The 26,817-nt window shown below is 52.8% G+C and overlaps 1 protein-coding gene across 4 annotated transcripts in view; it reads right to left on the bottom strand.

Moving 5' to 3' along the window:
- The window catches only part of RHBDL3 (rhomboid like 3), a 59,956-nt gene extending 33,139 nt beyond the window's left edge, over positions 1-26,817 (bottom strand). Inside the window, exons 1-4 of one of the 4 annotated variants that reach the window (XM_008010980.3) lie at positions 26,349-26,817; positions 24,721-24,744; positions 7,960-8,118; positions 3,520-3,744 (exon numbers count right to left, since the gene is read on the bottom strand). In XM_008010980.3, coding sequence (XP_008009171.3) covers positions 3,520-3,744; positions 7,960-8,118; positions 24,721-24,744; positions 26,349-26,459 — 519 coding nt within the window. In that variant the 5' untranslated portion in view covers positions 26,460-26,817. Of the gene's footprint in view, positions 1-3,519; positions 3,745-4,162; positions 5,965-7,959; positions 8,119-24,720; positions 24,745-26,348 lie in introns of those variants that run through there. The other 3 variants (XM_008010981.3, XM_008010984.3, XM_073004841.1) reach the window with 3 other exon arrangements.

Genomic DNA, 26,817 nt, shown 5'->3' with positions numbered 1-26,817 from the left:
TATGAGCTGGGTGGGGTGGCTCACGCCTGTAATCCCAGCACTTTGGGAGGCGGAGGCGGGCAGATCACGAGGTCAGGAGTTTGAGACCAGACTGACCAATGTGGTGAAACCCTGTCTCTACTAAAAATACGAAAATTAACCAGGCTTGGCGGCAGGCGCCTGTAACCCCAGCTACTCAGGAGGCCGAGGCAGGAGAATTGCTTGAATCCAGGAGGCGGAGGTTGCAGTGAGCCAAGATTGCGCCACTGGATGACAGAGTGAGACTCCATCTAAAAAAAAAAGAAAGAATATCTCAGGTATTGATCTGGGCTGTAAGAGTGACATTTTCTCCAGCAACCCCAGGAAGATGGCATTTTTTGTTTGCTTTTGTTTTTGTTTTGAGATAGAGCCTTGTTCTGTCACCCAGGCTGGAGTGCAGTGGTACAGTCTCACTGTAACCTCTGCCTCCTGAGTTCAAGCAAGTCTCATGCCTCAGCCTCCCGAGTAGCTGGTATTACAGGCACCCACCACGACACATAACTAATTTTTGTAGTTTTAGTAGAGACAGGGTTTCACCATGTTGCCCAGGCTGGTCTTGAAATCCTGACCTCAATGATTCACCTGCCTCAGCCTCCCAAAGTGCTGGAATTACAGGCGTGAGCCACCACGCTCAGCCAGGATAGTGTTTTTGCTCGTATACCCAAGGCTCTATTTTTTTGAGACAGAGTCTCGCTCTGTTGCCCAGGCTGGAGTGCAGTGGCACTATCTTGGCTCACTGCAACCTCTGCCTCCTGGGTTCAAGCAATTCTCCTGCCTCGGTCTCCCCAGTAGCTGGGATTACAGGTACCCACCACCACACCTGGCTAATTTTTGTATTTTTAGTAGAGACAGGGTTTCACCATGTTGGCCAGGCTGGTCTTGAACTCCTAACCTCAAGTGATCCGCCCACCTCAGCCTTTGAAAGTGCTGGGATTATAGGTGTGAGCCACTGCGTCCGGCTAAGCCCCCCAAATTCTTGTATGCCTTTTCCTTTTTTTTTTTTTTTTTTTGTTTTTCTTGAGACAGGATCTCGCTCTGTCACTCAGGCTGGAGTGCTGTGGTATGGACACAGCTCACTGCAGCCTCGACCTCCTGGGCTGAAGCGATCCTCTTGCCTCAGCCTCCCATGTAGCTAGGACCACAGGCATGCACCACCACACCTGGCTAATGTTTTGATTTTTTGTAGAGACAGAGTCTCACTTTGTTGCCCAGACTCATCTTGAACTCCTGGGCTCAAGAGATCCTCCCACTTGACCTCCCAAAGTGCTGGCATTACAGATGTGAGCTACCGCACTCAGCTAATTATTGTATTGCTTTAAGATTCAGGTCTGCTGGCCGGGCGCCGTGGCTCAAGCCTGTAATCCCAGCACTTTGGGAGGCCGAGACGGGCAGATCATGAGGTCAGGAGATCGAGATCATCCTGGCTAACACAGTGAAACCCCGTCTCTACTAAAAAATACAAAAAAACTAGCCGGGCGAGGTGGTGGGCGCCTGTAGTCCCAGCTACTCGGGAGGCTGAGGCAGGAGAATCACTTGAACACAGGAGGCAGAGGTTGCAGTGAGCTGAGATCCGGCCACTGCGCTCCAACCTGGGCGACAAAGCGAGACTCCGTCTCAAAAAAAAAAAAAAAAAAAAAGATTCAGGTCTGCTTTAAACTTTTCTTTTGTCACTGCCTTCACTGCCAGGCTGTCAGCTACTATTTCTTTTCTTTTTTTTTTTTTTTTTTTTTGATATTTATAGAAAGTTGGTTTTAATTTTTTTTTTTTAATTATACTTTAAGTTCTAGGGTACATGTGCATAACGTGCAGGTTTGTTACATATGTATACTTGTGCCATGTTGGTGTGCTGCACCCATCAACTCGTCAGCACCCGAATTGCTTGCTGGTAGTGGACCCCTTTGTTTCTTCGCACCATGTCCCTCCTATTTTCTATTCATTATGGAATCTGAAAGCCAGGTTACTTCTTTTGTATAGAAGACAAAAGCCTTGGGCGTTATAGCACAAGGGCTTTGAGATCGTTATTTCAGCTATTTGAGCACTTCCCAGTTTCTTCTAGATTGGCGGTTTGGGTTTACATAGCTGAGGTTCATACGAAACAATCTGGACACAAAATCACTCCTCTTGATCAACCTGGGCAAACTGAATTCTCTGGTCCTCAGTTTCTTTATCTGGAAATGGGTACCAATACCCAGACTTCCAGAGTGGCCATGAGGTTTAAAAGTGATAAACTATACACAAAGAGCCAGCCCCTTGCCCGGCACACACTTAGAGAAGGAAGCTATAATTAGTGTCGAGTTAAAACCTTCTGCGCTCAGCCTGGGAATGGCTTGGTCCCCTGGTAGCTGTATTCTCCTGGGCTCTCTGAGGAGCTGTTCTGTCCACCTAACACCATGAGGGTGGCCTGGCAGCAAATCCTGCTTCCAAGGCATCTTGTTATTATTGGGCCTCAAATAGAAGTTAATAAATAGACCAACACAGTAAGCACTTGAAGAACAAGTCCAAGAATATCTCAGAAAAATTGCAACTTCAACATGTACTTGGATGAAGCCATAACAACAAACAGGGGAACGCTGGCCTGCACACCAGATATTCTGACTTAGAAAAAAAGAAGAAGGATGCCGTGAAGCTTAACGATCCTGCCGTTTGATTAGGCAGGAACTTTACAAGAACATATGCAGAGGCGGTAATTAGGCCCGTGGCTTTGGAAGAGAAACAGCGGAGATCATCAAATCCCAGAGTGAAGCCAAGCATCCGTTCGGGAGCTGGAGCTGGGGTGGGCTACACAGGTTCTTGAGCGGAGAAGTCAAAAGAATTGAGTTTTATCACACATGGGCACCAACACAGCGAGGGGTACCTTTGGATTCTGTTGCATAAGCAATAGAATTTAGCATAACAATAGGTACAGAGGATTCCCTAAGGGAAGAATGTTCTTTAAAAATGTTAAGCCCATATTTACCTGTTCACACTCCCTCCCAGATGTGTTTGTATGATGCTTTTGTGTTCAGAAAGCACCATAGCCATTCTCTCACTATAATAAAGGTGTCCTGGGAGAGGGAGTGCAGGTCTGGTTATTTCTGATTTTCAGGCGGGAAAATGGAGCAAATGACTGGTCCACATTACCCACCTGGGGAGGAACTAAATAAACTGGCTTTAATGAGTTAGCCTGGCTAGATCTCCCAAGTCAATGAACTTATGACATCGTTTTTGCTGCTGTTGTTTTGGGGTGGGTGGGGGGCAGTGGTCCTATGGGGATTTGGCTGCAGTCAATATTGTTGGAAGTAATAATCTTTAGAATATCTTTGCAGTCCAGGGTTACAACACTGGTATCCACTGCAACAGAGTCTGACTTGCAATACAACTATTATTTGATCCTCAACCATCGCCCTTCAATGGAAAAGAAATGTCCCTCTTCCCTCATGATCTGTGTCATCCTCTTGGCTCCTCTCCCCATACCCACCACTCCCCAAGGCAGAGCGACCCCCTCCCCACCCTCGTTCTTGCCTCCAGCAGCGTGACTGTGATCATGAACCAGGGTGGGGGGCAGCAGGTGTAGCTGTCATAGTACCACTTGCGGTCAATTTCCCGGGGCAGGGTCTCATAGGCCACGTGGCGGATGAGTCGTTTCGACAGGCTCAGCCCCTTCTCCTCCAGCAGAGCCTTGCTGCTTAGCCTGCGGTTGCCCTGTAGGATGGCCTGGCGGAAGCTGTTGGAACGCTTGTTGCTCATCTGTGCAGGAAATGGAATTGGGAGAGGGTCAGAGCTGGGGCCCAGCGGAGCCCCCCACCCACTTTCCAGCCAGCATGTTCCTTGCACCAGGCCTGATCCCGCATTTCCCTTTCTCCTATAATAGTTAATAAGAAGCAACATTCACCAAGGTCTTGTTAGGTGTTGGGGTTATTCTCAGCCCTTCATGTTTTTTGGCTCATTTGATGATCACCAGTCTTCCTGTTAGATAAGGACTATTAACATCCCCATTCTACTGGATTAGGAAACTGAGACACAGAGAGCTTTAGGAATCCATCAAGTTCACACCCAGTAAGCTTCCAGAGCCCATATTTGTGTTCACTATACCTTCCGTCATCCACTCATTCATCATCCGTCCATCACAATTTACTGAGCAACTCCTAAGTGTCAGGCTTATTACCAGGCACAGGGAGGGATACGGTGGCGCTCAGGACAGATTAGTAACCAGCAATCACAGTTCAGATGGCTGCTGTGGGAGCACACAAGAGGGAGACCAATCCATTCCTAAGGGAGGTCAGAGGACAAGGAAGGCTTCCTGGAGGAGGTGAAGTCTGAGTGAGAATCAAAGGATGAGCAGGAGGTAGCACCCTCAGACACACTAGCTTGGGAAGAGGCAGGCAGCCCTTGGTTTGCAGAGAGGCTCCCAGAGCCAAAACCCAAGCTGTGCCTGGGGAAGGTCACCACTCCCGAGGGCCTTCACAAGACCTGCAATGCCTAGCAAGCCCAAGGACTGGCTGCAGAGCTCCACCTGGAGACCGGCTCTATCCTCAGCGGCCTGAAGCTTCCCTGACACATACTGGGTAGAGCTCTGGCAGCCTCACCCAGTGGTCAGCCTGACTCCGAGACCAGAGGTGGCCTTGCTGACTCCTGGCCTCCCGAGGCCTCCATTACCTCCCACCTGCCTTCCATGGCCAACTCTAGATCCTTCTCATGGGGAGAAATCCTAGAGGTATGGCTCTCCCAACCCCACACCTCAGCTGTCCCCATGTTTACTCGTGTGGGGATTATCAACGTATTCCTGGGACTCTGGGCCCAGCAGTAGACATCAGGCTAAACCCGAAGGCAGGAGCCCAGTGGGCTGGTGAGGTGAACCAGGCCAGACCATAGCACAGGGGTTGTAGGCCTTGTCAGAGGGCAGGTGGCTGGGGAGGATCTAGGTTCAGACCACACCAGGCGGTGTGGACTTCCATCTGTAGGGTCCCCCCACCTCATATTCCTGAGCTCTGTTGTGTCTCACAGTTAAAATCTAGCTTAAACTTTGCCCCCTCCAGCAGGTCGTCCCAGATGAACCTTTTCTAACCATTCTCTGTTCACATCCTCTCCATGCATACAAAGCTTAGATCTAGTTCTTCTCAATGGCCCAGAAGCTCTGTAAATGTGGGCCAGGGTTAGGGTCCTCGTGCACATTGTGAGCCCAAGACAGGATCACGTTGTCAGATTATTTTGTGGCCACTCTTACCTGTCTCTCTCCCAGTCCCTGAGGATGTACCTGCACAGGGGCATACGCACAGCACACACACACACACACACACACACTCTCTCTCTCTCACACACACATACACACACACACTCTCTCTCACACACACATACACACACACACACACTCTCTCTCACACACACATACACACACACGCACTCACACACACACATACACACACACTCTCACACACACACACACTCTCTCTCACACACACATACACACACACACACACTCTCACACACACACACGGCCCAGGGGCCCTGAAGACCCATGGTGAGAGCTGGCTTAGCAGGATTACACACTCACCATCCACCTGTGTCCCTCACGTGGCCAGTGCTGTGCTGGGCACAGTTGTGACCATGGGCTCGGGCCTCATGGAACTTACAAGGGGAGACAGAAGTGTAAAAACAGCAAAAGAGGGTGCCATCGTAGTTATTTGGCGCCCCGTATTATTTTGACGTTACAAATACGGGTACTGAAGCTTGGAGAGGGTGAGTAGTTTCCCCAGGTACTCACACTTAATAAACCACAGAGTCAGGACTCAAATCCAGATCTGCCTGACTCCACAGTCCACGATAGCCCATACGGACCTGTTGTGCCAATTAGATAAAGGAGCCTCTTCTTCTGGATGGGTGCACCCATGCCAAGCCTTGGGAAGCAAAGTCCAGGCCAGATTTCAGTCTCCATCATCTCTCAGCTAGGCACCCTTGTACAGTATACAACCTGCACACTCACACATGACTACCCAGGCTGCTCAGCTGTAATGCAGTGTGGCGGTCTGTACTACGAGAGAGGCCTGGGCAAGGCACTGTGGGGGCTCTGAAAAAGGTTGACTCACTCTGCCTGGATTGGGCAGGTAAAGGCTCACAAAGGATGCAGAGGAGTTTACCTGGTGGAAGAACATTAAGAGACATCAAAAACATTCAAATACTTTTATTTGATCCTTGCAGCAACCCTGAAGAGGGGATCCTTTGGCTTCATTTTACAAATGAGAAAAGCCAGGCTCAGAGGCTCTTTCCCAGTGAGTGGCAAAGGCAGAGCTAGACCAGGACCCAGGTTTGCCAGACTCCAGGTCCTCAGCTCTCTGCTCTACTCAGAGCTTCCCCTCTGGTGAGTCCCTTCTTTGTCTGCTCTCCAGGGCAGCCCTGCTCCTACGGATCCAGTGCAGAATTTGAACAGAGAAATCCCAGAAATCCCAGCAGTAACAAGTAACTGGCTGTCCTGAGCTGACACAGAGGCTCCATTGACCCCTGGCTGGAGAGAAGCCACTCCTGGCCCCGCGTGCCCGACTCTGCCCTATGACCAAGCAGGGTACCTTGCAACAAACACACAGGTGCTAGGGCTGGGGCTGTGGATGAGCCTGGGCAGGCTCAAACCTTTGGCCTGGTCTTTGGTTGCACTGCCGGGTTCCAAGTCACAGGACTCACCCCCACTGCCTATCCTGTGAATCCTGACTGCCCCCTCCCGTGCTCAGCTCAGCTCTGTCCCTTGCCCTCCACAAGGTCTGCTATCTGGGTCCACTCTGAACAGCAGTCGATTCCTCCACTCCTAAATGCCCCATAGCAGCTCCCCGCAATCACGCCAACCCTTGGACCAAGGCTGGCCCTCAGCCAAGAGGTTGTTGAAACATCTCCTCTTCCTGGGCATCCACATCAGAGCACTCATGTGGCACAATGACAGGCTCCAGTGGTGGCAGCTCCCCCATCACTGGTGCCTTTGAATTCTAGGAGCCTGGGGCGCTTCACCCAAGTTATTTCACTCTCACTCCCTCCATGGGTGACACGAAGAGAGGTGACCAGCTCCATCTCACCAGTAGGGAAACCCAGCAAAAACTGTGGGTCTTATTTTCAACCTGCTTGTTCATGCCACTTTTTTACTGATGTCACCTGCATCCCATGGTGGGTAAAATACTGCCTGCTTAACCCCACTGAACCCCAGTCCACAGCAGCCCCTGAAACAGCACAGCATTAACCCTCAGTGAGGGGAAGTCTCTGCTCTGAGATACGGGCCGCTGGGCAGGATTCATGGGCCTCTCTTCTCCAGCCTCTTTGGCAGCCCAGGGCATCTGCTGAGCAGATCTGCTGAGCTCTGGCTCTACCACGTGCTGCACTGACGCTCCTGGCCCCCACTCCCCAGCCCCTTCTCCTGCCACTAATACTCTACCTACTCCCAGTCCTTCATTTTGGTGGAACTGACCCCACTCGCAGCTCCAGGGGTGGGGCTATGATTGGTTTAACTCAATCTACCCATCCTACTGACCCAATCTAGGCCAATGAGAGGGAGAATATACCAGGCCTTGTGCAAGAGCTACCCCAAGAAGGATCTCTCTCTCTCTCCTCTCTCTCTCCTCTCTCTCCCCTCCCCTCCTCTTCTGTCTCTCTCTGTCTCTCTCTCTCTCCCCCGCTCCCTCCCTCCTTTTCTCCCTCCCTCCCTCCCCTCTTCTGCAAGGTGCAGCCTGAGGGTATGAGGGCTGGAACAGCTGCTGCCATAATGGGAGGGTGTGAAATTGCCTTGAGGATGGGCTGACAAGGCAGAGGGCTGAGCCTAGAGACAGAGAGAAGATGAGTCCTTGGTGGTACACTTTCACCTGCAGAAGCCTGGACTTTTTCAATGCTGCTGGCCAGCAGATCCTTTGAATTGCCTAAATCCTTTAAATGTGTGGAAGCCACAACCCTCAAACAGGTCCCTCCCAGCACCCAGGGCCCCAAAGCACTCACTAGGCTGATAAAATCATGGTAGCAGATCTGCCCATCCGCGTGGCTGTCGGCAAGGGCCAGGAGTACCTCCCTTTTGTGAGGGTCCAGCTTGGAGCTGTGGCTCTCCAGAAGACTCCGGAACTTGCCTGTGCTGATATAGCCTGTGTTCCCAGGGTCAAACTGAGGGAAAAGCAGACAGCAGCGGGGTCAGCAGGGCACCACCTCCTCTTCACACTGATGTGGGTGCCCCGATCTCCACTACTATTCACTGGCTTTAGTCCCCAGCCCCTGGCAAAGAGTCTCAGTCAGTGTCTGGGAGGTTTCCAAGGACCTCCCTGGGAAACATCTAAATAGGAATGACAATCACTTAAAGTCCTAGAGGACCTGCAGACCTTCAGGATCACCCAATCCAGCCATCTCATGTGGATAAGGAAACTGAGGCTCAAAGAGGTTAAACTGCCTCCTCTCACCATGGAGAGGGAAGTACAAATGAAAAGGCAATGGGTGAAGGAAGATGAGAAACTTCTGGGGCCTGGAACAGGGGAGAGGACAGCAGGAGAAGGACGTTTCAGCTGTGACTGGCAAAGGGAAAGGGGACTGGGCCAGAGGGACTCCAGGGGGGATGCCAGAGGGCCCTGGGGAGCAAGAAGCACCGCCTTGCAAGTCCTTCCGCCCCTGGCCACCCTCCCACAGCCCCTCCCACACACCCAGGCAGGGAGGATTGGCGGGGCTCCCCAGGGACACTCTGCTCTGTGGTTTTTGTTTTGGGGGGTGTTTGTGCACGCACATGAGTGTGCATCTGTGTTTTACACCATGCTCTTTCATCGTTTGCAGCTTTGCACATGAATCTGCCTGGGATTCCCTTTCTTCCTCCGTCTCCCTGGAAGACTCCGACTCACCCTTCCTGACTACTCAGATGTGCCCTTCTCTTGGAAGGCTCCCCTCAGGCATGGCCTCTTCTTACTGTGCCCTCTGCTCTGTCCAGACCTCTGGGCCTCCAGCCCACACTAGTGTCTGTCTGCTTTTGCCTCCTCCTTGGACTGTGCACCTCGCAGATGGGTATCACAACTTATCCCCAAGGCTTAGCACAGAGCCTGGCATTATCAGCACTCAATCAAGATTTGTTGGATGAATAAATAGTGGGTGTTCAGATGAACAGACAGGCACTGATTTTCCATGAAAAGCCTCATTGGTTCAGTTAGAAAAGGCAGGATCAGGCCGGGCGCGGTGGCTCACACCTGTAATCCCAGCACCTTGGGAGGCCGAGGCGGGCAGATCACGAGGTCAGGAGATTGAGACCATCCTGGCTAACACAGTGAAACCCCATCTCTACTAAAAATACAAAAAATTAGCTGGGCGAGGTAGCAGGTGCCTGTAGTCCCAGCTACTCGGGAGGCTGAGGCAGGAGAATGGCATGAACCCGGGAGGCGGAGCTTGTAGTGAGCTGAGATCGCGCCACTGCACTCCAGCCTGGGTGACAGAGCAAGGCTCCATCTCAAAAAAAAAAAAAAAAAAAAAAAAGAAGAAGAAGAAAAGACAGGATCTTAGTCACCTCTCCCAGAGAAGACCTTATCATTTTTGTCCCTTCCCTCACGGAACCCACCCAATGCCCACAGCAACACTTTTTACACCAAGCATCTCCTGGGCGCCAGTTTTCCTGTTCACAAGGTGCATCCTGGAGACGTAGCTGTGAGTTGTTTAAAAGGCAAACAGATATTGAGGGTGTATGTGTGTGCATGATGAGGGAGCCCGGAATACCAAACCCACGTTTTCGCGTTTTCTAGATGGTCAATGAAGGCTATTTCAGGAAAGTGGATTCTGCGTGTAGCACTTCTGAGACAATCAAAGAGCAACAGTCTGGAATCCCAGTCATGGGCTATTTCAATTCTCCACCGAATTCAACAAGAAAGGACATCTCCAATGAGGTCTACTGCTTTTTGTTTTGTTTTAGACAGGATCTCGCTTTGTCACCCAGGCTGGGGTGAAGTGGTGCCATCCTAGCTCACCGAAGCCTCAACCTCCTGGGCTCAAGCAATCCTCCCACCTCAGCCTCTCAAGTAGCTGGGACCACAGTTGTGTGCCACCACAACCAGCTAATATTTAAATTTTTTGTAGTGATGGGCTCTCACTATGTTGCTCAGGCTGGTCTCGAACTCCTGGGCTTAAGCGATTCTCCTGCCTCAGCCTCCCAAAGTACTGGGATTACAGGCATGAGCTACCACGCCTGGTCCTGAGGCATATTTTAAAATCTGTATCTCCCACCTTCAAGCCAAAATGCCAGGTTTCACGAATGACATCTGTTTGGTTCACAACATCAAGTATTTCAGGAAACTCACCTACTCGTTGCTTAGTAAAGATCTTGAAGAATAAAAACACCTAATATTTGCTGACTGTTTTCATGGAGCCAAGTACTGTTCTAAGCACCTTATGCATATAATGTCTTTGAACCCTACACAACCTTATGTAGCAGATCCTATCCATGTCCCCGTATTACAGATGAGGAAATAGAGGCACAGAAAAGTTATCACGGAGACGTGAAGTGATTTGCCCAGCAAGCGGCAGAGCCTGGATTCCACCTCCAGCCAGCCAAGCACGATTCCTCTAAGCCATGGCCAGGTACCTCTGACCTCCAGCTCCAGAGACTGCTCTGATGCCCAGGAACAAAATTTAAGTATCAAAGAGGTGAGTGCGGGGCCCAGGAGAGGAAGGGGCTGCAGGAGTCTCACAGCCCTACAGCAGGCAGAGATTTTTTTTTTTTTTTTTTTTTTTAGATGGAATCTTGCTTTGTCACCCAGACTGGAATGCGGTGGCTTGATCTCGGCTCACTGCAACCTCCGCCTTCCAGGTTCAAGCAGTTCTCTGCCTCAGCCTCCTGAGTAGCTGGGACTATAGGCACCTGCCACCACGCCCGGCTAATTTTTGTATTTTTAGTAGAGACGCGGTTTCACCATCTTGGCCAGGCTAGTCTTGAACTCCTGACCTCGTGATCCACCCACCTCAGCCTCCCAGTGTGCTGGGATTACAGGCGTGAGCCACGGCGCCCAGCCCCATAGACAGAGATTTTTAAATCAGGAAAGAGCCCCAGACAGCAACAGCTCCAACCTCCTTCATTGCTCAGCTAAGAAAATGGAGCCTGAAGAGGAAATGTGGCAACCGCAGCCAGGGAGGGTCTGTTTCCTTGGTGCCTGGGACCCCTCCCATCTCTACAAGCCACCTGTGCCAATCCCTGCTCCATCACAGGGTTTCACTAGCCTGGCCCTCCTGTGCTGGGTGGGCAGATGGGGGGGTTGCGGGCTGAGAAGGAGCAGGTGGAGTCCTGGGAAGCCCCCCAGTGGGGGGTGCAAGGGGGCCACTGGTCTTCAGCACAGCTTGTGCAGTCTCTCCTGCCTCAGCCTGGGGGAGGGAGCCCAGCGGCTTTGCAGTGCCCTGGGAGCAGGCACCAATCCCCTTCCAGGGGCTGCCTCCCAGGCTGGGGAGGGCCGTGGGGTGGGGGTGCGGTGGGGGTGCTGGGATCAGGCTCCAGACAAAGAACCACCTGCTCTCTCCCTCAACCTCCCCCTCCAGGGCTCCCTGCTGTTGTCCTAGTGACATGGCTGCCCTGTGGCTCCTCAAGCCCCCACCCCCAACCAGGGCCTGCCTGCCCTGCCCCGAGCATAGTAACAGGCTCCAGACAGCAGAGAACAAGCTGGAATCAGGCCGAGCCTCGGTTCTCTGCCAAAACTCTACCTTTCATGGCAGGGCCAGACAGGCCAGACAATGCGGGGGTCACCGCTACCCTAATAATGAGGCCTTGGGGATGCCCAGAAGACAGCTGGGGGAGGGGGAGGGAGAGGCAGCAATGGGGCCGGCTGCCTGGGCTCTGTGAATGCACAGGACACCTTTTGACCTCCACCCCCAGCCCCAGGAAGATGAGAGCAAGGGCAGGTGCTGACAATGCGTGTGGGGCGTGGGGGAGAGAGAAAGGGAGGCAAAGGGACAAAGAGACAGAGAGAGAGAGCCAGGGAGAGCATGAGTGCCCAGAAAGCAGGAGAGAGGTGCATTCCATTGCCCCAGAAGGAAGCTGGGAGCTTCTAACAGAGGCTGCACCCTTCACTCAGGGGTAGCAAGGAATATGGCAAACCTCATGCTTGTGTCCGCCACTAACCAGGGTTTGTGTAATTTACAGTAAACTCCCGAGCCACAACTACCTCATCTACAAAGTGGGCTACCTTCCTCTCGCAGGGCAGTAGCTCAACAGGGCCTGGGCTTGAAGGCCAGACCAGCTTCCCTTGCGGCAAAGCTGGGAGCATCCTGCTGTGATGGAGGTGTGGCCGGCCCTCTCTGGGCACATATCCTACCCTTCGCCTCCTTCACAGCCTGCTTAAGGGGGATGGGATCATTAGGCAGACCCAAACTGTGGTTTGGAGCTTTCGGGAAAACAAGCCCTTTTAATGCAGTTTCCTTGTTAATACCGTGGCGCTGGTCCTGAAGCTCCCCTCCCCCAGGCGCCGTGCCCCGGCTTCACCCACTTTGGTAGTGAGGTGTTTCTGATGGGGTCTGGGCTGGGTGGGATTGAGGCGGCCTGACCAGGGCTGCTCTGGGGCTGGTCGGGGCAGCCATTAGAATGTGGGCTGCGAATGGGCCACAGGGGCCCAGCAGAGAGCCAGGAGCCTGGGAGCGTCCTGGAAGCTGCCTCCTGAATAGGGGTCAGCGCCATGGAGGGAGGGGCAGCCAAGTCCACATTCAGCCTGAGCGGATGATACAGACGTACTGAGGAGCTGGCCCGCCCACCTGCCTCAGCCTTTAATCACACCAGCACCCAGCGTCCGACCCTAATCCTCCAGGTCACAGCTCGCCCCAGCCTGAGTCCTCCCACACAGTCTGCCATCTCCTATCCTCCATGCTGGACTCCTTCCTGGGGTGCTCAGTCCACCTAGGTGGGGGAGCTGACCCACCAGATTCTCTCTTTATATTGTTGCCATCTGGGGCTCCTTCCCTACTCTGGGGCAAGGGGAGGAAGAGAGTTCCAGAAGGCTCCACTCGCAGCTGTTGTGCCACCTTGGGTAGTTCATTCAACCACCCTGCCTCAGTTTCTCCATCAATCAAGCAGAAACTCATCTCAGGGAGATGTAAGGGCCAGCCACCCCATGCACATAAGTGTGCCATATGAAAATGGGGGGTAGAAAAGGAGAAATCCACAACCCATGCAGCCCACGAGGGCAGCCAATCTTCTATTCGGAGTCTTTGCACAGTCAAGGGGCTACGGGACATTCGGGATCGGAGCAGGCAATTCCACACGGGAGTGAGGAAGGGCTGGGGTCATTTGGGTCTGTGCTGTTGGAGGGGCCTGGTAACACTGGGGAGAGGGACAGCACGTCAGGGAATCAGAAATCACGGTACAGGAAAGCAGGAGGGAAACTCAGTGGTTTTCAAACTGCGCTGCAGAGTTCTAGGCGCTATGGGGCCTCCAAAGCCCAGAGGTGCTGGGGAGGGGACTGAGGAGCAGCCCCCAGCTCTCCTCAGGCAGGGCTGCTCCATTCAGAGCTAGTTTATGTGCTGACCTTCTGCATACTATCCCGGTGAACAGCAACATGATAAGGGCTGATTATGTGTGGAAAGTTTGCTGTGTATCAGGCACCCCTTGACTGAAACCTCAGGCCACCACACATCCTGGTTTTTCTGTGACAGTCCTGGCATATACTTGTTGTCCAAGCATAATAATTATTATTGTTCTTGTTTAACAAACAACAGGATCTTGCTCTGTTGCCCAGGCTGGGGTGCAGTGGTGTGACTAGCGCATCACAACCTTGAATTCTTGGGCTCAAGCAATCTTCCTGCATTGGCTTCCTGAGTAGCTGGGACCACAGGTATGTGCTATCATACCTGGCTAATTTTTAATTTTTTTTTATTTTTTGTAGAGACAGGGTCTTGCTATGTTGCCCAAGCTGGTCTTGAACTCCTGGCCTCAAGCAATTCTCCCACTTTGGCCTCCTAAAGTGCTGGGATTATCGGCGTGAGCCACCGTGTCGGCCTTGAGTGTGATTTACAGTGGCTCCTTCACTCTCAAATGTCCTAACTTGGTCACTTTGAGAGTGGTCCCCCCTATATAAACCTCACAGCAACCCTAAGAGGTAGATACTACTGTGAGCTCCATTTTACAGGAGAGGAAACCAAGGCACCAAGAGCTGGGGTGCCCAAGTGTGAACGGCTGGTCATCAGTGCAGATGGATTCATATCCAGGCAGAGGGGTGAGAGCCTGCACTCTCCCCCATCACTAGAGTGCTGTGGCTAAAGACAGTTTGAGAGACCCTCATCCGATCCTCTTACGGGTCCACCTAACACATATTCACTAAGGATCAACTGTGGCCCAGGCATCACACTCGTTTTATGGGGAAACGGGTGCAGAGGGCAAAAGGAACAAAATAAACTAGTCCAGGTCAGAGAGTGAGTTCGCGGTGAAGATAGAAACAGTTCAGGATTCCTCCACTGTGCTGGTTGGTCCCATCTTGCCCTCCCTTGTTTTTCTCCGTCTTGTTCAGTTGAATGAAACATAGCCCGAGTTTATTTTTATTTTTATTTTTTTTGAGATGGAGTCTCACTGTGTCACCAGGCTGAAGTGCAGTGGTATGATCACCAAGATCTTGGCTCACTGCAATCTCCATCTCCCAGGTTCAAGCAATCTTCCTGCCTCAGCCTCCTGAGTAGCTGGGACTATAGCACCCATCACCACACCTGGCTAGTTTTTGGTATTTTTAGTAGAGACGGGGTTTCACCATGTTGGCCAGGCTGGTCTCCAGCTCCTGACCTCGTGACCTGCCTGCCTCAGCCTCCCGAAGTGCTGGGATTACAGGGGTGAGCCACCGCGCCCGGCTGATGTTTAAGCGTTTCCCCATGTGTATCCTGTGGAATACCAGGTACCTGATGGTACCTGAAATAAGGGTTCTGTGCTCCTACAAGTAGAAAACCCTCTTGGAGGGTCATAATGCACCATATCGCGGACTCTGCAAGGTCTTAGGCTGGAGAAACCTGTCTGATTTTGTTCAGTCCAGCATTCTTCAAACTTATTTGACCTTTGATCGTAGTATTTTTTCACAGTAACACTCGATGGAACACTCTTTGGGAACAAGGCATGAGTCCACAGCAGTCATGTTTCCCTTTGGTGAACCCAGCCCCTTGGCCGCTGGTTCAGAACCAGAGCCTTTCACTTCCACCCCATGAGTAGCACAGGCTCTCTGGGTAGCTGACGCTTTGCTGGAGTCTTCCAGCAATGCTAGAAGTCTGTGGGCTCCAGGCCCAGCCTGAGGGTTGACTGGGGACACCAGGCCCCGGGAGAGGCTGAGGAGTCTGTGACTGGCCTAATGGGGCTGCTGAGCTGAGCTCTCAGGGAGCAAACCCTGCTGGAGCTGGCATTTGCCTGCTCAGCACCCAGGACAGCAGCACTGCTTCTCCCCTCCTAGGGGCCAGCCCATGAGACAGGCCAAGGCTTCAGAATCTGCCCAGCAGCAGGAAAGCATGAGAGAAAGAAGGGCATACCTCTATCTTCTTGTGTCTATGATGTATGTGTGATTTTCATCAGCTGCATTTCCAGGACAAATACATGTCTCCTCCAGCCCTAGCACCGTACTCCAGCCCTAGCACCGTACTCCAGCCTCCAAGCTTGAATTCTCTCTCCCAGGAGGACCCTCTCCCTGTCCATGATCTAGACAGGCCCTGGACCTCAGGGAGGGATGTGAGTACTCTCAAGGACCTCAAAGGCAGTACCCGGGGCCAAGGAACCAGCTGCCACTGGGGTAAAGACCTCTTGGGCCAGGAAGGTAGAGACCTGGGATCTAGAGCGGGTTCCCACCCGGATCCCCATTGTCTTCTCCCCTGCACACATACCAAGGCAGAATGAGCCCTGGGAAATGAGCACAGGCACGTGTGCTAGGGCTGGAGTCCGGTGCAGGCAGCTGTCTCTCCCCTCTGGTGGGTGGTGGTGAAGGTTACCATGGCTTATCTGCTGGCCCCCTGCCTCATTACCCGGCTTCTGAGCAGAGCAGAATTAACGAGGCTGCCCAGGGGTTTATGGTTCAGTAGAGCTCTCCCCACCCAACGGCCAGAGCCCACCAGGGAACTCTGGCCCATTCATGGATATTTACAGCCCCATAAATTAGGTCCAGGCTGCAGCTGCCGAGGTCAGCAGGGAGGTTAGGGGAGTAGGAGCTTTCTCTTCCAGTTCTGCTTCCTTGCAAATGAGGATGCTAATTCGCCCATAGAGAAAACCACCTCACACTTTCCCCTGACCTTTTCCCCTGACTCTTTAAAACACTGACTTTCACAATTTGTTTTTGTTTTTGTTCTCATGCCAACCCTAGAGTAAGTCTGGTTCGTCCCATTTAACAGATACAGAAACTGAGGTACTCAGAGACATGCCCACTGCCTGAGGCAGTCTGGAAGGGGTGGACCCGGGCAGTCCGGCCTGCTTCAAGCTGGGGCTGGGAGTGGGTTTTCAGAGACCTCAAACCTCCGTGGGAAGGAGAGAGACCAGCTCTTAAAACCAGGTTCTGATACCTCTTGTCCTCCAGCCTCCCCAGATGGAGGCATGAGGGGCCCTTGTGACCCCTACTCCCCTGGGGTCTGGCCAGGCCAGGCTCCTGATGGCTGGAGAAGCCTCCAGGATTCCCAGTCGTATTATTTCTGCTCCCTCAGCTGCCACCATAGAGGGGTGGGGAAGGCAGCGCAGCCCTCTAATGGGGCTTCTCCCAAAAGCCCCAAGTGGCCCCCTGAGCATCCCCCTTGCCCTAAGTCAAACAGCCGAACCCTAGGATGGGGGTAGGCAGGCTGACTAGGGAGAGGCAGGGATCCTGGCCTGAACTCAGGCTGAGCCCTTGACAATCGGCATGCTTCCGGAAAACCACCCAGCTCTCCCAACACCTGGGCAGTGAGGGCAAGAAACGACCACACACCTTCCCTGGAAGGCATGCAGCCGGGGATGGGTGGGGGGGGCAGCATGGGGTGGGGGCCTGCCTCCTCCACTGAGCCTATTCCGTCCCGCCCCTGGGGGACTCCTGCAGGCCCCTTTTCCTTCTGACCTCCTCACAAGGACTCTCAGGCACACAGACAGCTCCCTCCCCATTCGAGATCAGCCCCTGCCTTTGCCAGGCCACTGAGGGGGCTGCTGGGGGCTGTGACTCAGAGGCCCTTGGGTACCCGGGAGGAGCAGATGTAACATCCACGCTGACTCATCCGGCCCAGCGTGCCGCCTGGGGACTGAAGCCGAGTCATGGCCATGAAGCCCAGGAGTCTCAAGGGAGCTGCAGGCAGGGAGTGGAGAGTGAATGTCAGCAGGGAGAGGTCTGACATCACTCCATCCCTCCCCTTCAGCCTAAACCTCTGGCTGCTGCTGCTTCTCCTGGCAGCCACCGAAGGGTCCCTCTGGTCCCCCAGAGGAGAGAGAGCTGACAGATCCAGGGAGAGAGCAGAGCAAGATGCAGAGGGGGTGCATGGCAGGCAGGATAAAGGGCTGGAAGGATAAAGTGTGCTCAGCTGCTCCTGTATCTCCTGGCCCGTTTCGGGAGCCACCCAGAAGCCTTGTGGGGACACACACGTGCAAACACACACGAACACACGCGCACGCTTACACACATATGCGACTGCAGCAGAAGGTCCTCACTGCTGTCTTTGGGCAAACTCTACCCCCTCAAACCTCACTTTCCTCTTTTTTATTTTAAATAGAGAACGGGTTTTGTTACGTTGACCAGGCTGGTCTTGAACTCCTGGCCTCAAGTAATCCATCCTCCCATCTCAACCTCCCAAAGTGGTGGAATTACAGGTGTGAGCTACTGCACCAAGCCAGTTTCCTCTTTTGAGGTGCAGCACCACACACCTCACAGGGCTGCTGAGAGATCAAAATGAGACAACAAATTTATATGCACGCAGTTAGACATCCAATGTTTGCTCCCTCAAAGAGTATTTACTGACTCAAATATACTGATTTCAACCTGTACCTTGCTTCACAAAAGCCTGGGGAATGGTGATGGGGGCTACCTCTAGTTGTTCACAGCTTAAGACACACATGGACTCGTTTCTTTAGCACAAGACAATGGCCCCAATGTCATGACAGCCCACTAAGTAAAGCTCCAGCAGGAACTGCCAGATCAGAACACCAGACAGAGGAGTGCCAGCCCTGTCTACCTGGTGGCCAGACGCCTCATCTCACCCTTCACCCTCTGCCATGCACGACACTCCCCAGGCAGCTTTTGTCCAAAACCTTCTCTCCTTTCTCTCTGGAAAGTTCAGGGGGAATGTGATTTTTCAGCTTCTTCCCTAAAGCAGGCAGCCTGATATGGTAGAAGGAACCGCAACTGGGGCTCTGAAGACTCTGATTCAAGACCGACGTCTGGCCAGGCGCAGTGGCTCACGCCTGTAATCCCAGCACTTTGGGAGGCTGAGGCAGGCAGATCGCTTGAGGTCGGGAGTTCAAGACCAGCCTGGCCAACATGGTGAAACCCCGTCTCTATTAAAAATACAAAAATTAGCCAGACGTGATTGCACATGCCTGTAATGCCAGCTACTTGGGAGCCTGAGGCAGGTGAATGACTCAAACCCGGGAGACAGGTTGCAGTGAGCCAAGATTGCGCCGCTGCACTCCAGCCTGGACAACAGAGTAAGACTCTGCCTCAAAAAAACAAAACAAACAAACAAACAAAAACAAAAAAACCTACTCTATTATATGTCTTTTTAAAATTCCTTTAAATGTAACACCCAATAGTATTTATGAGGTGCTCACTACATACTGCGCCAGGCACTATACACACAGCATCCTGTCTTCACAACAACGTGGAGGGGAAGGTATTTGTCTGGCACTTTACGGATGAGAAAACTGAAGCCTGAAGAGGTCACTCGGCTTGCCCATTGCCACACACCTAGTAGGAGCAGAATTGGGACTTGACCTAGATGTGTGTCCTCTCCACCTGCTTTGCTTACTCAAGGCACCAACTAAGTGAATGGCCTGGTGGCAGGAACACAGTTCAGATAGAAAGCAGGGTTGGGATCTAGTCTCAGCTCTGGCTCTATTGCACCAAGTGACCTCAGTAGGCCACTGACTTCTGTTTCCTCATTTGCAAAATGAGCAGACGGGGCCGGCACGGTGGCTCACGCCTGTAATCCCAGCACTTTGGGAGGCCAAGGCGGGTGAATTACCTGAGGTCAGGAGTTTGAGACCAGCCTGGCCAACATGGTGAAACCCCGTCTCTACTAAAAATACCAAAAAATTAGCCAGGCGTGGTGACGGGCACGTGTAATCCCAGCTACTCGGGAGGTTGAGGTAGGAGAATCGCTTGAACCCGGGAGGTAGAGGTTGCGGTAAACCGAGATCGTGGTACTACACTCTAGCCTGGGCAACAAGAGTGAAACTATGTCTCAAAACAAATAAACAAACAAACAAACAAAAACAAAATGAGCAGACTGGACAAGATGACTCCATCAACCTTCTAATAACTTATATTCCTTGAGGTGGCAGCAGCCATACGGTGGCAGAGGGGCTGCCATGAGTGTCGTAGCTGCACAGTCATGGCCTGCTCCTAGAGACGATATTTTAACCCAAGACAATGCATGCAGAGATGTAGCTCGACCTGTCATTTGCTCAAACGTGTGTATCTATTATGTGTCAGGAAGGCAGCCAGGCCACATTCAATCTGGGATCCCTCGGCCCTGTTGCCCAAAGCAATCAAATGCATTTCTGTGAGTGGTCAGGAATAAAAGGGTTAATGTCAGTATAGCTGATGGGGTCACTGGGGCAGGAGCAAGGTAGAGAAGCAGGCTCTGTGGTGGAGAGGAGTCCACAGCCTCAAGGGTCAAGAGGCCACCTGATAAGGAGTTGGGGGTGCAGAGCCCAAGGGCTCCAGTTTAGCCTGTGCCTTTGTTCCTCTCTGGGAACCCTGCTGTGTTGGCTAATTGTGAGTTCTGGGGGTGGCCAACACCCTGTCTCTGGGGCAGGTGTTTTCTCTGCAGCTCCTTGCTAACCCCTTCAGGGGTCTTATCAGAACACCCTTAAGCCAGCTTGAAGCGGGGACTACAAATGAAGTTAGGCCAAGGGAACAGCCCCAGGCTGGAGGGCAGGGGGCTGGGAAGGGGAGACACTGGAAGACAGAAAGCAGAAAAATCCTCTGGGCTCAGAAGTGTCTGTTGAGGAGCTGCCTTCCCCACAGGGGCCCGGATCTCAGAAGTGGTCCTTGTGCTTCTCCAATCTAATTCTGATTCTCAATGAAGATACATTTGTTGAATGTCCACTGTGAATCAGATATTGCAAAGGGAATTTCCACTTCCATTTAATTCTCATAGTCACCCTGGAGTTAAACATTACTGTCCCCATTTTACAGAGGAGGAAACTGAGGCTCAGAGAGCTAATGTAATTACCTCCAATCACAAAGTGAGTAAGACTTGAACCCAGGTCTATCTGACTCTAAATCCAAGTTTCTGCCTCCAGCAACCCACCGAAGCGGTGGCCCCATGCCTTCTGTTCATCGTAGCACATGTTTATGTTTATAATTTTGGTGAGATAGTACTTGTCTGCTTTCCTTCTGGGAGATTAGCAAAATTGGGGTCTCTTTTGGGGGTCTAGGAAATACAGGCTCCCAGTGAGAAGGGAAAAAGGAAGACAGTCAAGTTACTTTCAATTTTGCCTTTTCCCTTTTGTTCTTTTGAGCTCGAAAGCAATTGTGCTTTGTTGACTTAACAGAACTCTGCTCCAAACCCTTTTGTTCATTAAACATTCAGAGATCTTGGAGGCATTTTTACGGGTAAACCTGGAAATGACTTTTCCAACCCAAGAAGCCCTTTGTGGGTTAACTGGGCTCCAGTCCCATATCTGTCACTGCCTCGCTATTTGGCCTTTGACTAAATATTTGACCTCGGATCAAAGCTCCCTGGGATTCAGGAAGGGACTGAGAATAAGACTATCAAAGCATAACCCGAAAAAGGGAAGCTTTTCAGAAACATATGGAACAGATATAAAGCGATAACTAAAGGGGACATTACCTGTGCAAAATTATAAATACCTGTTTATAATAAATCAGAAATAAAAAATAAACCCAACCACACACAAAAATTTACCAAATAACATTTCTCAAACAATATAATAAAGAAGGCTTACTTAATAAGTGATGCTGGCCAGGCGCGGTGGCTCAAGCCTGTAATCCCAGCACTTTGGGAGGCCGAGACGGGCGGATCACGAGGTCAGGAGATCGAGACCATCCTGGCTAACACGGTGAAACCCCGTCTCTACTAAAAAGTACAAAAAACTAGCCGGGCGAGGTGGCGGGCGCCTGTAGTCCCAGCTACTCCGGAGGCTGAGGCAGGAGAATGGCGTAAACCCGGGAGGCGGAGCTTGCGGTGAGCAGAGATCCCGCCACTGCACTCCAGCCTGGGTGACAGAGCCAGACTCCGTCTCAAAAAAAAAAAAAAATAAGTGATGCTAGCACAGCTGGATAGGAATCAGATGCCGGTGGAGTACAGGGTTATATGATGTTTTAAATCATAGAAAAAGCAGTAGGAAATAGAAGCGCATATTTATGAGATCTGAGGAGGGATGAAAACTATCTCAGGTCTGAAGCAACAGAAGGAATCATGAAGGAAAAGCTCAACAGATTCCACAGAAAATAAGACTTTTTTCTTTCACAAAAATTTTTTTTTAACTTTTAAAAAACAGGGATGGGGATGGGGTCGGGGTCTCGCTCTGTTGCCCAGGCTGGTCTTTAACTCCTGGGCTCAAGCAATCTGCCCACCTTGGCTTCCCAAAGTGTTGGGATTACAGGTGTGAGCACCCAGTCAGAAAAATAAAACATCTTTACTATGATATTATACTGTAACAACAGACTAATATTTATGGTAAATTTTAAACCTACTTAAATATTTAGGAAAACCATCAAGATCTCCAAAATATGAAAAGACGATTCCCTCAAGAAGAAGTTTGAACAGGACATGAACACATGGAACATACCGAGTTGAACTGATGACCTTCAGGTCTCCCGCCTGCTGTTAACTTCTGGGACCCATGGGGAAGAAATGGGGGAGTGAGGGTGTATGGCATGGATTGACTCTGCTATACTCCTGCTTGAGCGGGCCAAATGCCAGAATGCCAGGGAGGGGGACACAGAAGCTTCCATGGGACTGGGGTCACCTGCTTTCATCACCTCCAATTCCCACAACAGGTATCCTGGCCATTTAGTTTAAGGGTGACCTTATAGGACCAACAAGACCAACGCCATGGCTTCTAGCCCTTGGGGTCCAGTTGGTGTCATGCTAGATCAAGGTTACTCCACATGCTGAAGAACCAGACAGTACAGAGGGACTGGTCTAATCCATCCCTAACACCTGGAACACAGATCCTAACAGATCCCAGTTTTAAACTGGGTGACCACTGGTGTCTGCTTGACCCAAGAAGGGAGGGAGGAGATGCTTGACTGGTTCTAGCCTCCCATGCCACTGATCTCTGGAAGGTGAACTCCAGAGCCACTTGTGCTTACAGGGACTCTGATGGGCATCATGTCCCATCCTTGACTGCAGTTTGACCTATCAGGGTTGCTTGCTTCTTTTTTTTTTTTTTTTTTTTGAGAAAGGGTCTCACTTTTTGGGAGGCCATCCTCCTGTTTCAGCCTCCCAAAATGCCGGGATTACCGGTATTAGCCGCTGTGCCTGGCCTAATTTCTTTCCTAGAATTAATTCTGGGCAGGCCTCCCAGAAGCAGGGGTATGCTCTTTGTGACACCCAGGACCTACCTTCAGTTGGAAAAAATTGGATTTCATAGACCACTAGCTACTATCAGGTGCTACACATTCCCTTGAGTTCCAAATTCTTCCTACTAAAAGCTCTTTTCCTTTCGCCCAAATGGTTTGTTTTAAAATGTACACATACACACAAGGACTGGCAAAGGAAATAAATCAAATGAGAAAGACAGACACAGACAGAGAAAAAAAAGAACGATACACTTTGTTCTAGGTTCTGATTCTAAATCTGGCAGGAGGTGTGAAGGGCTGGCAGCTTGGTGGTAGTGGCGGCAGTGGCGCAGCGGGCTCCCTCCTGCCTTGGGGCATCAGGCCAGCAGCTGCTGTACTCTTAGGAGCCAGAGGGAGAGATGCTCTACCCGTCAGGACAGGAGCCAGTGCATGCTCTGAACTTCAAACCACAGCCAGGCCTCGTGGTTAATGTGGATGATAACCCCAAATCCTCACCCCAGGCCTTTCCCACTGCAATTCAGTGTCATCACGCCCACTCCAGCATCTGCAACCAGCTGGCTCCTCTAACTGAACTTGTCTCAAACCAAAGTTGTCATTTTTGCCAACGTCTCTCCGCACTCCAACTTGTTTTTTGTTTTTGTTTTGAGACAGGTCCTACTCTGTCACTCAGGCTGGAGTGCAGTAGCACGATCGCGGCTCACTGCAGCCTCAACTTCCTGGGCTCAAGCAATCCCCCTGCCTCAGTCTCCCATGTAGCTGGACCCACAGGAGTGTGCTACCATGCCTGGCTAATTTTTTAATTTTTTGTAGAGATGAGGTCTTACTTTGTTGGCCAGGCTGGTCTTGAACCTGGCCAGGCTGGTCTTGAACCTTCAAGTGATCCTCCTGCATTAGCCTCTCAAAGTGTTGGGATTACAGGTGTGAGGCACCACACCCCGCCCCACTCCAACTTTTTCTTTCCCTCCTAGGTTCAGAATCTCAAAGTTAGATATGTGGTTCCCCTCATCTATGGTCTACTAAGATCTTCCAATTCTTCCATCTCCATGTCCCTCTTCCTGTCCATCCTCATTGTCACCTTCTTGCCTCCATTCAGTGCTGCAGCTACTGCCTACCTTCCCTGGTCCCTGCAGGCCATTCACCCTTTGTCCCCTAAGACACTGGAGCTTTCCCAAGCCTGGCTTGGATCACTAACAACCCTGCTAAAAAAACTTTCTAAGGCTTCCCCTGCCTACGACAAAGTCCTGGTTCAAGCTAATTTTTCAGCTTTATCTTCTTCTCCAACCAACACATTCCCTCTGGCCCACTCACACCAATTTCTTAAAGTTGCACAAACTTCATGGCACAATCATTCTCACCCCAGGACCACAGCACTCAACTATCCTCCAACATGGGGCAAAGAGGGAGAAGGAAGCACATAACAGCACCCACCACAAATGCTAAGCAAAGAGGAGAACCATTTCCTTGCTGAAGGTCAAATGTCCATCTCCAGGTTAAAAAGCCAATACTTGGCACCCCCAACCCCACTCCCTACACCTAGACTCCAGGCATTGCACAAAGAATCACATACAATTTCCCCTCTGTAACCTCCCAGCACTCCCTCATCCCTAAGACACAATTCAAAACACTGAATCAGCCTTCAAAAGAGTCCGTACTGTAAGTCAGCCCCCCAAGGATGGCAGAGATTTGACCTCAGTGGTGGCCACGGACCCTCCATAGTGGAGGTAGAAAGGGAGAGGGATTGTCAGCCCGAGCCCTTCCCCCACCTCTCCAGCCCCCTACTGCAATCCCCTGGCATACGGAGGATTTCCCAGGCATTCAATATATAACGTCCAATTTATATATGGTGTAAACCCGGCTCTGGTGCAGCAGAGTGGGAGGAGGCAGGAGGGAGATCCTCTCAGGGGAGTCCATCTCTTCCTCCTGATACCTGGAGAGCAGCGTCGTTCAGTCCCAGAGATGCACGAAGCCACACCCCCACCCCACGTCACCATCTCAGGAGCGCGGAGCTAGGGAAGCCCACGCAAGCAGGGAGACTGAGACCGATTTCAGGGAGGGCTGGAAGGAAGTGGGGGGTTAACTGCTCACATACCTGATCAAACAGGACTTTCCAGTGCTGGCAGAGAGGGAGGCCATGCAGGAGAGAAGGAATAGGAGAGAAAGAAAGACACACTTATCACCAAGGTCTCTGTAGCCCTCGGATGTTTCTGACATAGCCTCCCAGCGACTGCCCAAGAGTCATGACCAGGCTCAAGGACTGGCCACAGGAGAGCAGGGGAAGTCTGGGAGGAGCTCCCCAATGAGTCCACACTGAGCAGAGGGAGGAAACTCACAGTAAGGGATGGGGTGGGGGCGGGGGCGGCAAGGTGGGTGTTGCTGGTTCTGGAACTGGCAGAACAAGTGATTCTCAACAATTACTAAATAAAGGCGTCCAACTCTGTCCAAGAGCCTCTAATAATTTCTGCTGCCTAAAGCTTATGTCCACAGCTACTCCAGGCCTGGGAGAGCACGGCCAGGTGCAATTCCATCAGCCCCTGCCGCAATGGGTCTCACCTGCTGGGGGCTAGAGACCCTCGCCCCACAGAAGAACTCACCTCTGCATAAACACTAACATTTTGCCTGCAGTTTTTTTTTGTTTTGTTTTTTGTTTTTATTGGGGGGGGAGCGGGCGGGTGGGGGGTGAATGCCGAATGCGGTGAAGCCCACTCATTCTCTTCCAAGGCTGAGTCTAAGAGGTGACTACATCAGATTCTGCCAGGGATTTAGGGCCAGAAGGAAGTGATAGATTTAACTGCAGACGCCAAAGACAGAAGATGGTAAATTATCCCCCAACCCCATTCAGACTTTCCCGCTTTGGTTGTGTAGGTTGGGAGCCTGGTTTCACTTTCATCTCCCCACCCTGAGGAGGGGGGTGGGCAGGGCAGGGTGTCTGCCCGGTTTTTCACCCCTATTTGTAGGTTAGCCCCGGGAGGTTAACCCAATAAACTCCAGTTCCCAGGGCTTCCCAGGGCCGGCCCGCAGGACCGGAGGGATGGAGACCAGAGCAGCAGAGGGCGGGGAAGCCCTGGGGCAACCCCTCCCTCTTCTCGCCCAGGGGACCGTCCCCTGGCACAGCCACGGTCTTGGACTCACGGGCCTCCTTCTAGGAGCAAAGCCGCTCCCAGCACTTTCCCTCCCTGCTCCGGCCGGGGTCAGAGGCGGGGGCCGGCTTGAATTTCAATCAGAGTCGCGACAAGGCGGGTGCCGGGGGCGGGGGGGAAGCTAATCCGGGAGCGGAGGAAGGGGTCGCCAGACCCGCCTGCACGGCCAGGGACCGGGACTCTGCGGCGTCCGTTCCTTCCTCAGCTCCGGGAGCCCGCAGGTCGCGGGCGTGAGGGGAGGGGGAGTCACTGCCGTGACGCGGCCGCCTCTGCGGGAAAACGCCGTGTCCCCGGCACTGCACCAGCGGCGGGGAGGGGGCTCTGGCGGCGACAGGTCCGCGGCGCAGCTGCGGGGCTGTGTCCCGCAGGGAAGCCGCGGGAACCAGAGCGAGGGAAGCGGTGCGCGCGCGTTTCGGGGTAACCGGTCCCTCCGCCCCCTCCTGCCCGCGGGGACCCGGCCAATCCGGGGCGCTCCCGCGTCACCTTGAAACCTCCAAGTTGCCCGGCGTGGGGCGAGACAGGGGCGGCTTTTCCCCCAGGCGCCCCCAGAAAGTTTGCCGGGCGGGGAGGGGGCACTCACGTCCTCCGGCGCCGCGGGCAGCTGCTCATCGGCCTCGGGTTCCAGCTCCTCGATGCGCTCCGCCTCGGCGCAGGCGGCCACCGCGGGGCCCGGACTGGGGTGCTCGCCCATGGCCGAGACGGGGTCCGGGGGCGGCGGCGGCTGCGGGGCTCGTCCCGGGGCGCCGGGCTAACTTTGCGCCGCGGCGGCCGCGCCGCTCCGGGGGCTCAGTGCGCACCGCGCCGCCTCCGCGCCCGCCCCGCAGCCCGCGCCCGCCCCCATGGCCCCGGTCCCCGCGCCGCCACCGCCTCCTCGCGACCCCGGGACGCCCGGCCCCTCCGCCGCCAAACTTCTCTGCGCTCGCTGCCCGGCTGGCCTCCGCCTCCGCCCCGGCCCCCGCGTCCGGCTCAGAGGCGAGGGCGCCCTTGGGCCGGCCCCGGCCCCGCCGCTCCCCGCGCTCCCTTCCCGCTTCTCGCGGCCCCCGCTCTGC

This window comes from Chlorocebus sabaeus, chromosome 16, assembly GCF_047675955.1.
Source record: "Chlorocebus sabaeus isolate Y175 chromosome 16, mChlSab1.0.hap1, whole genome shotgun sequence".
NCBI classification, from domain to species: Eukaryota; Metazoa; Chordata; class Mammalia; order Primates; family Cercopithecidae; genus Chlorocebus; species Chlorocebus sabaeus.
The sequence above is the reverse complement of the archived record's forward strand: the minus strand, read 5'-3'. Positions and strand labels throughout refer to the sequence as shown.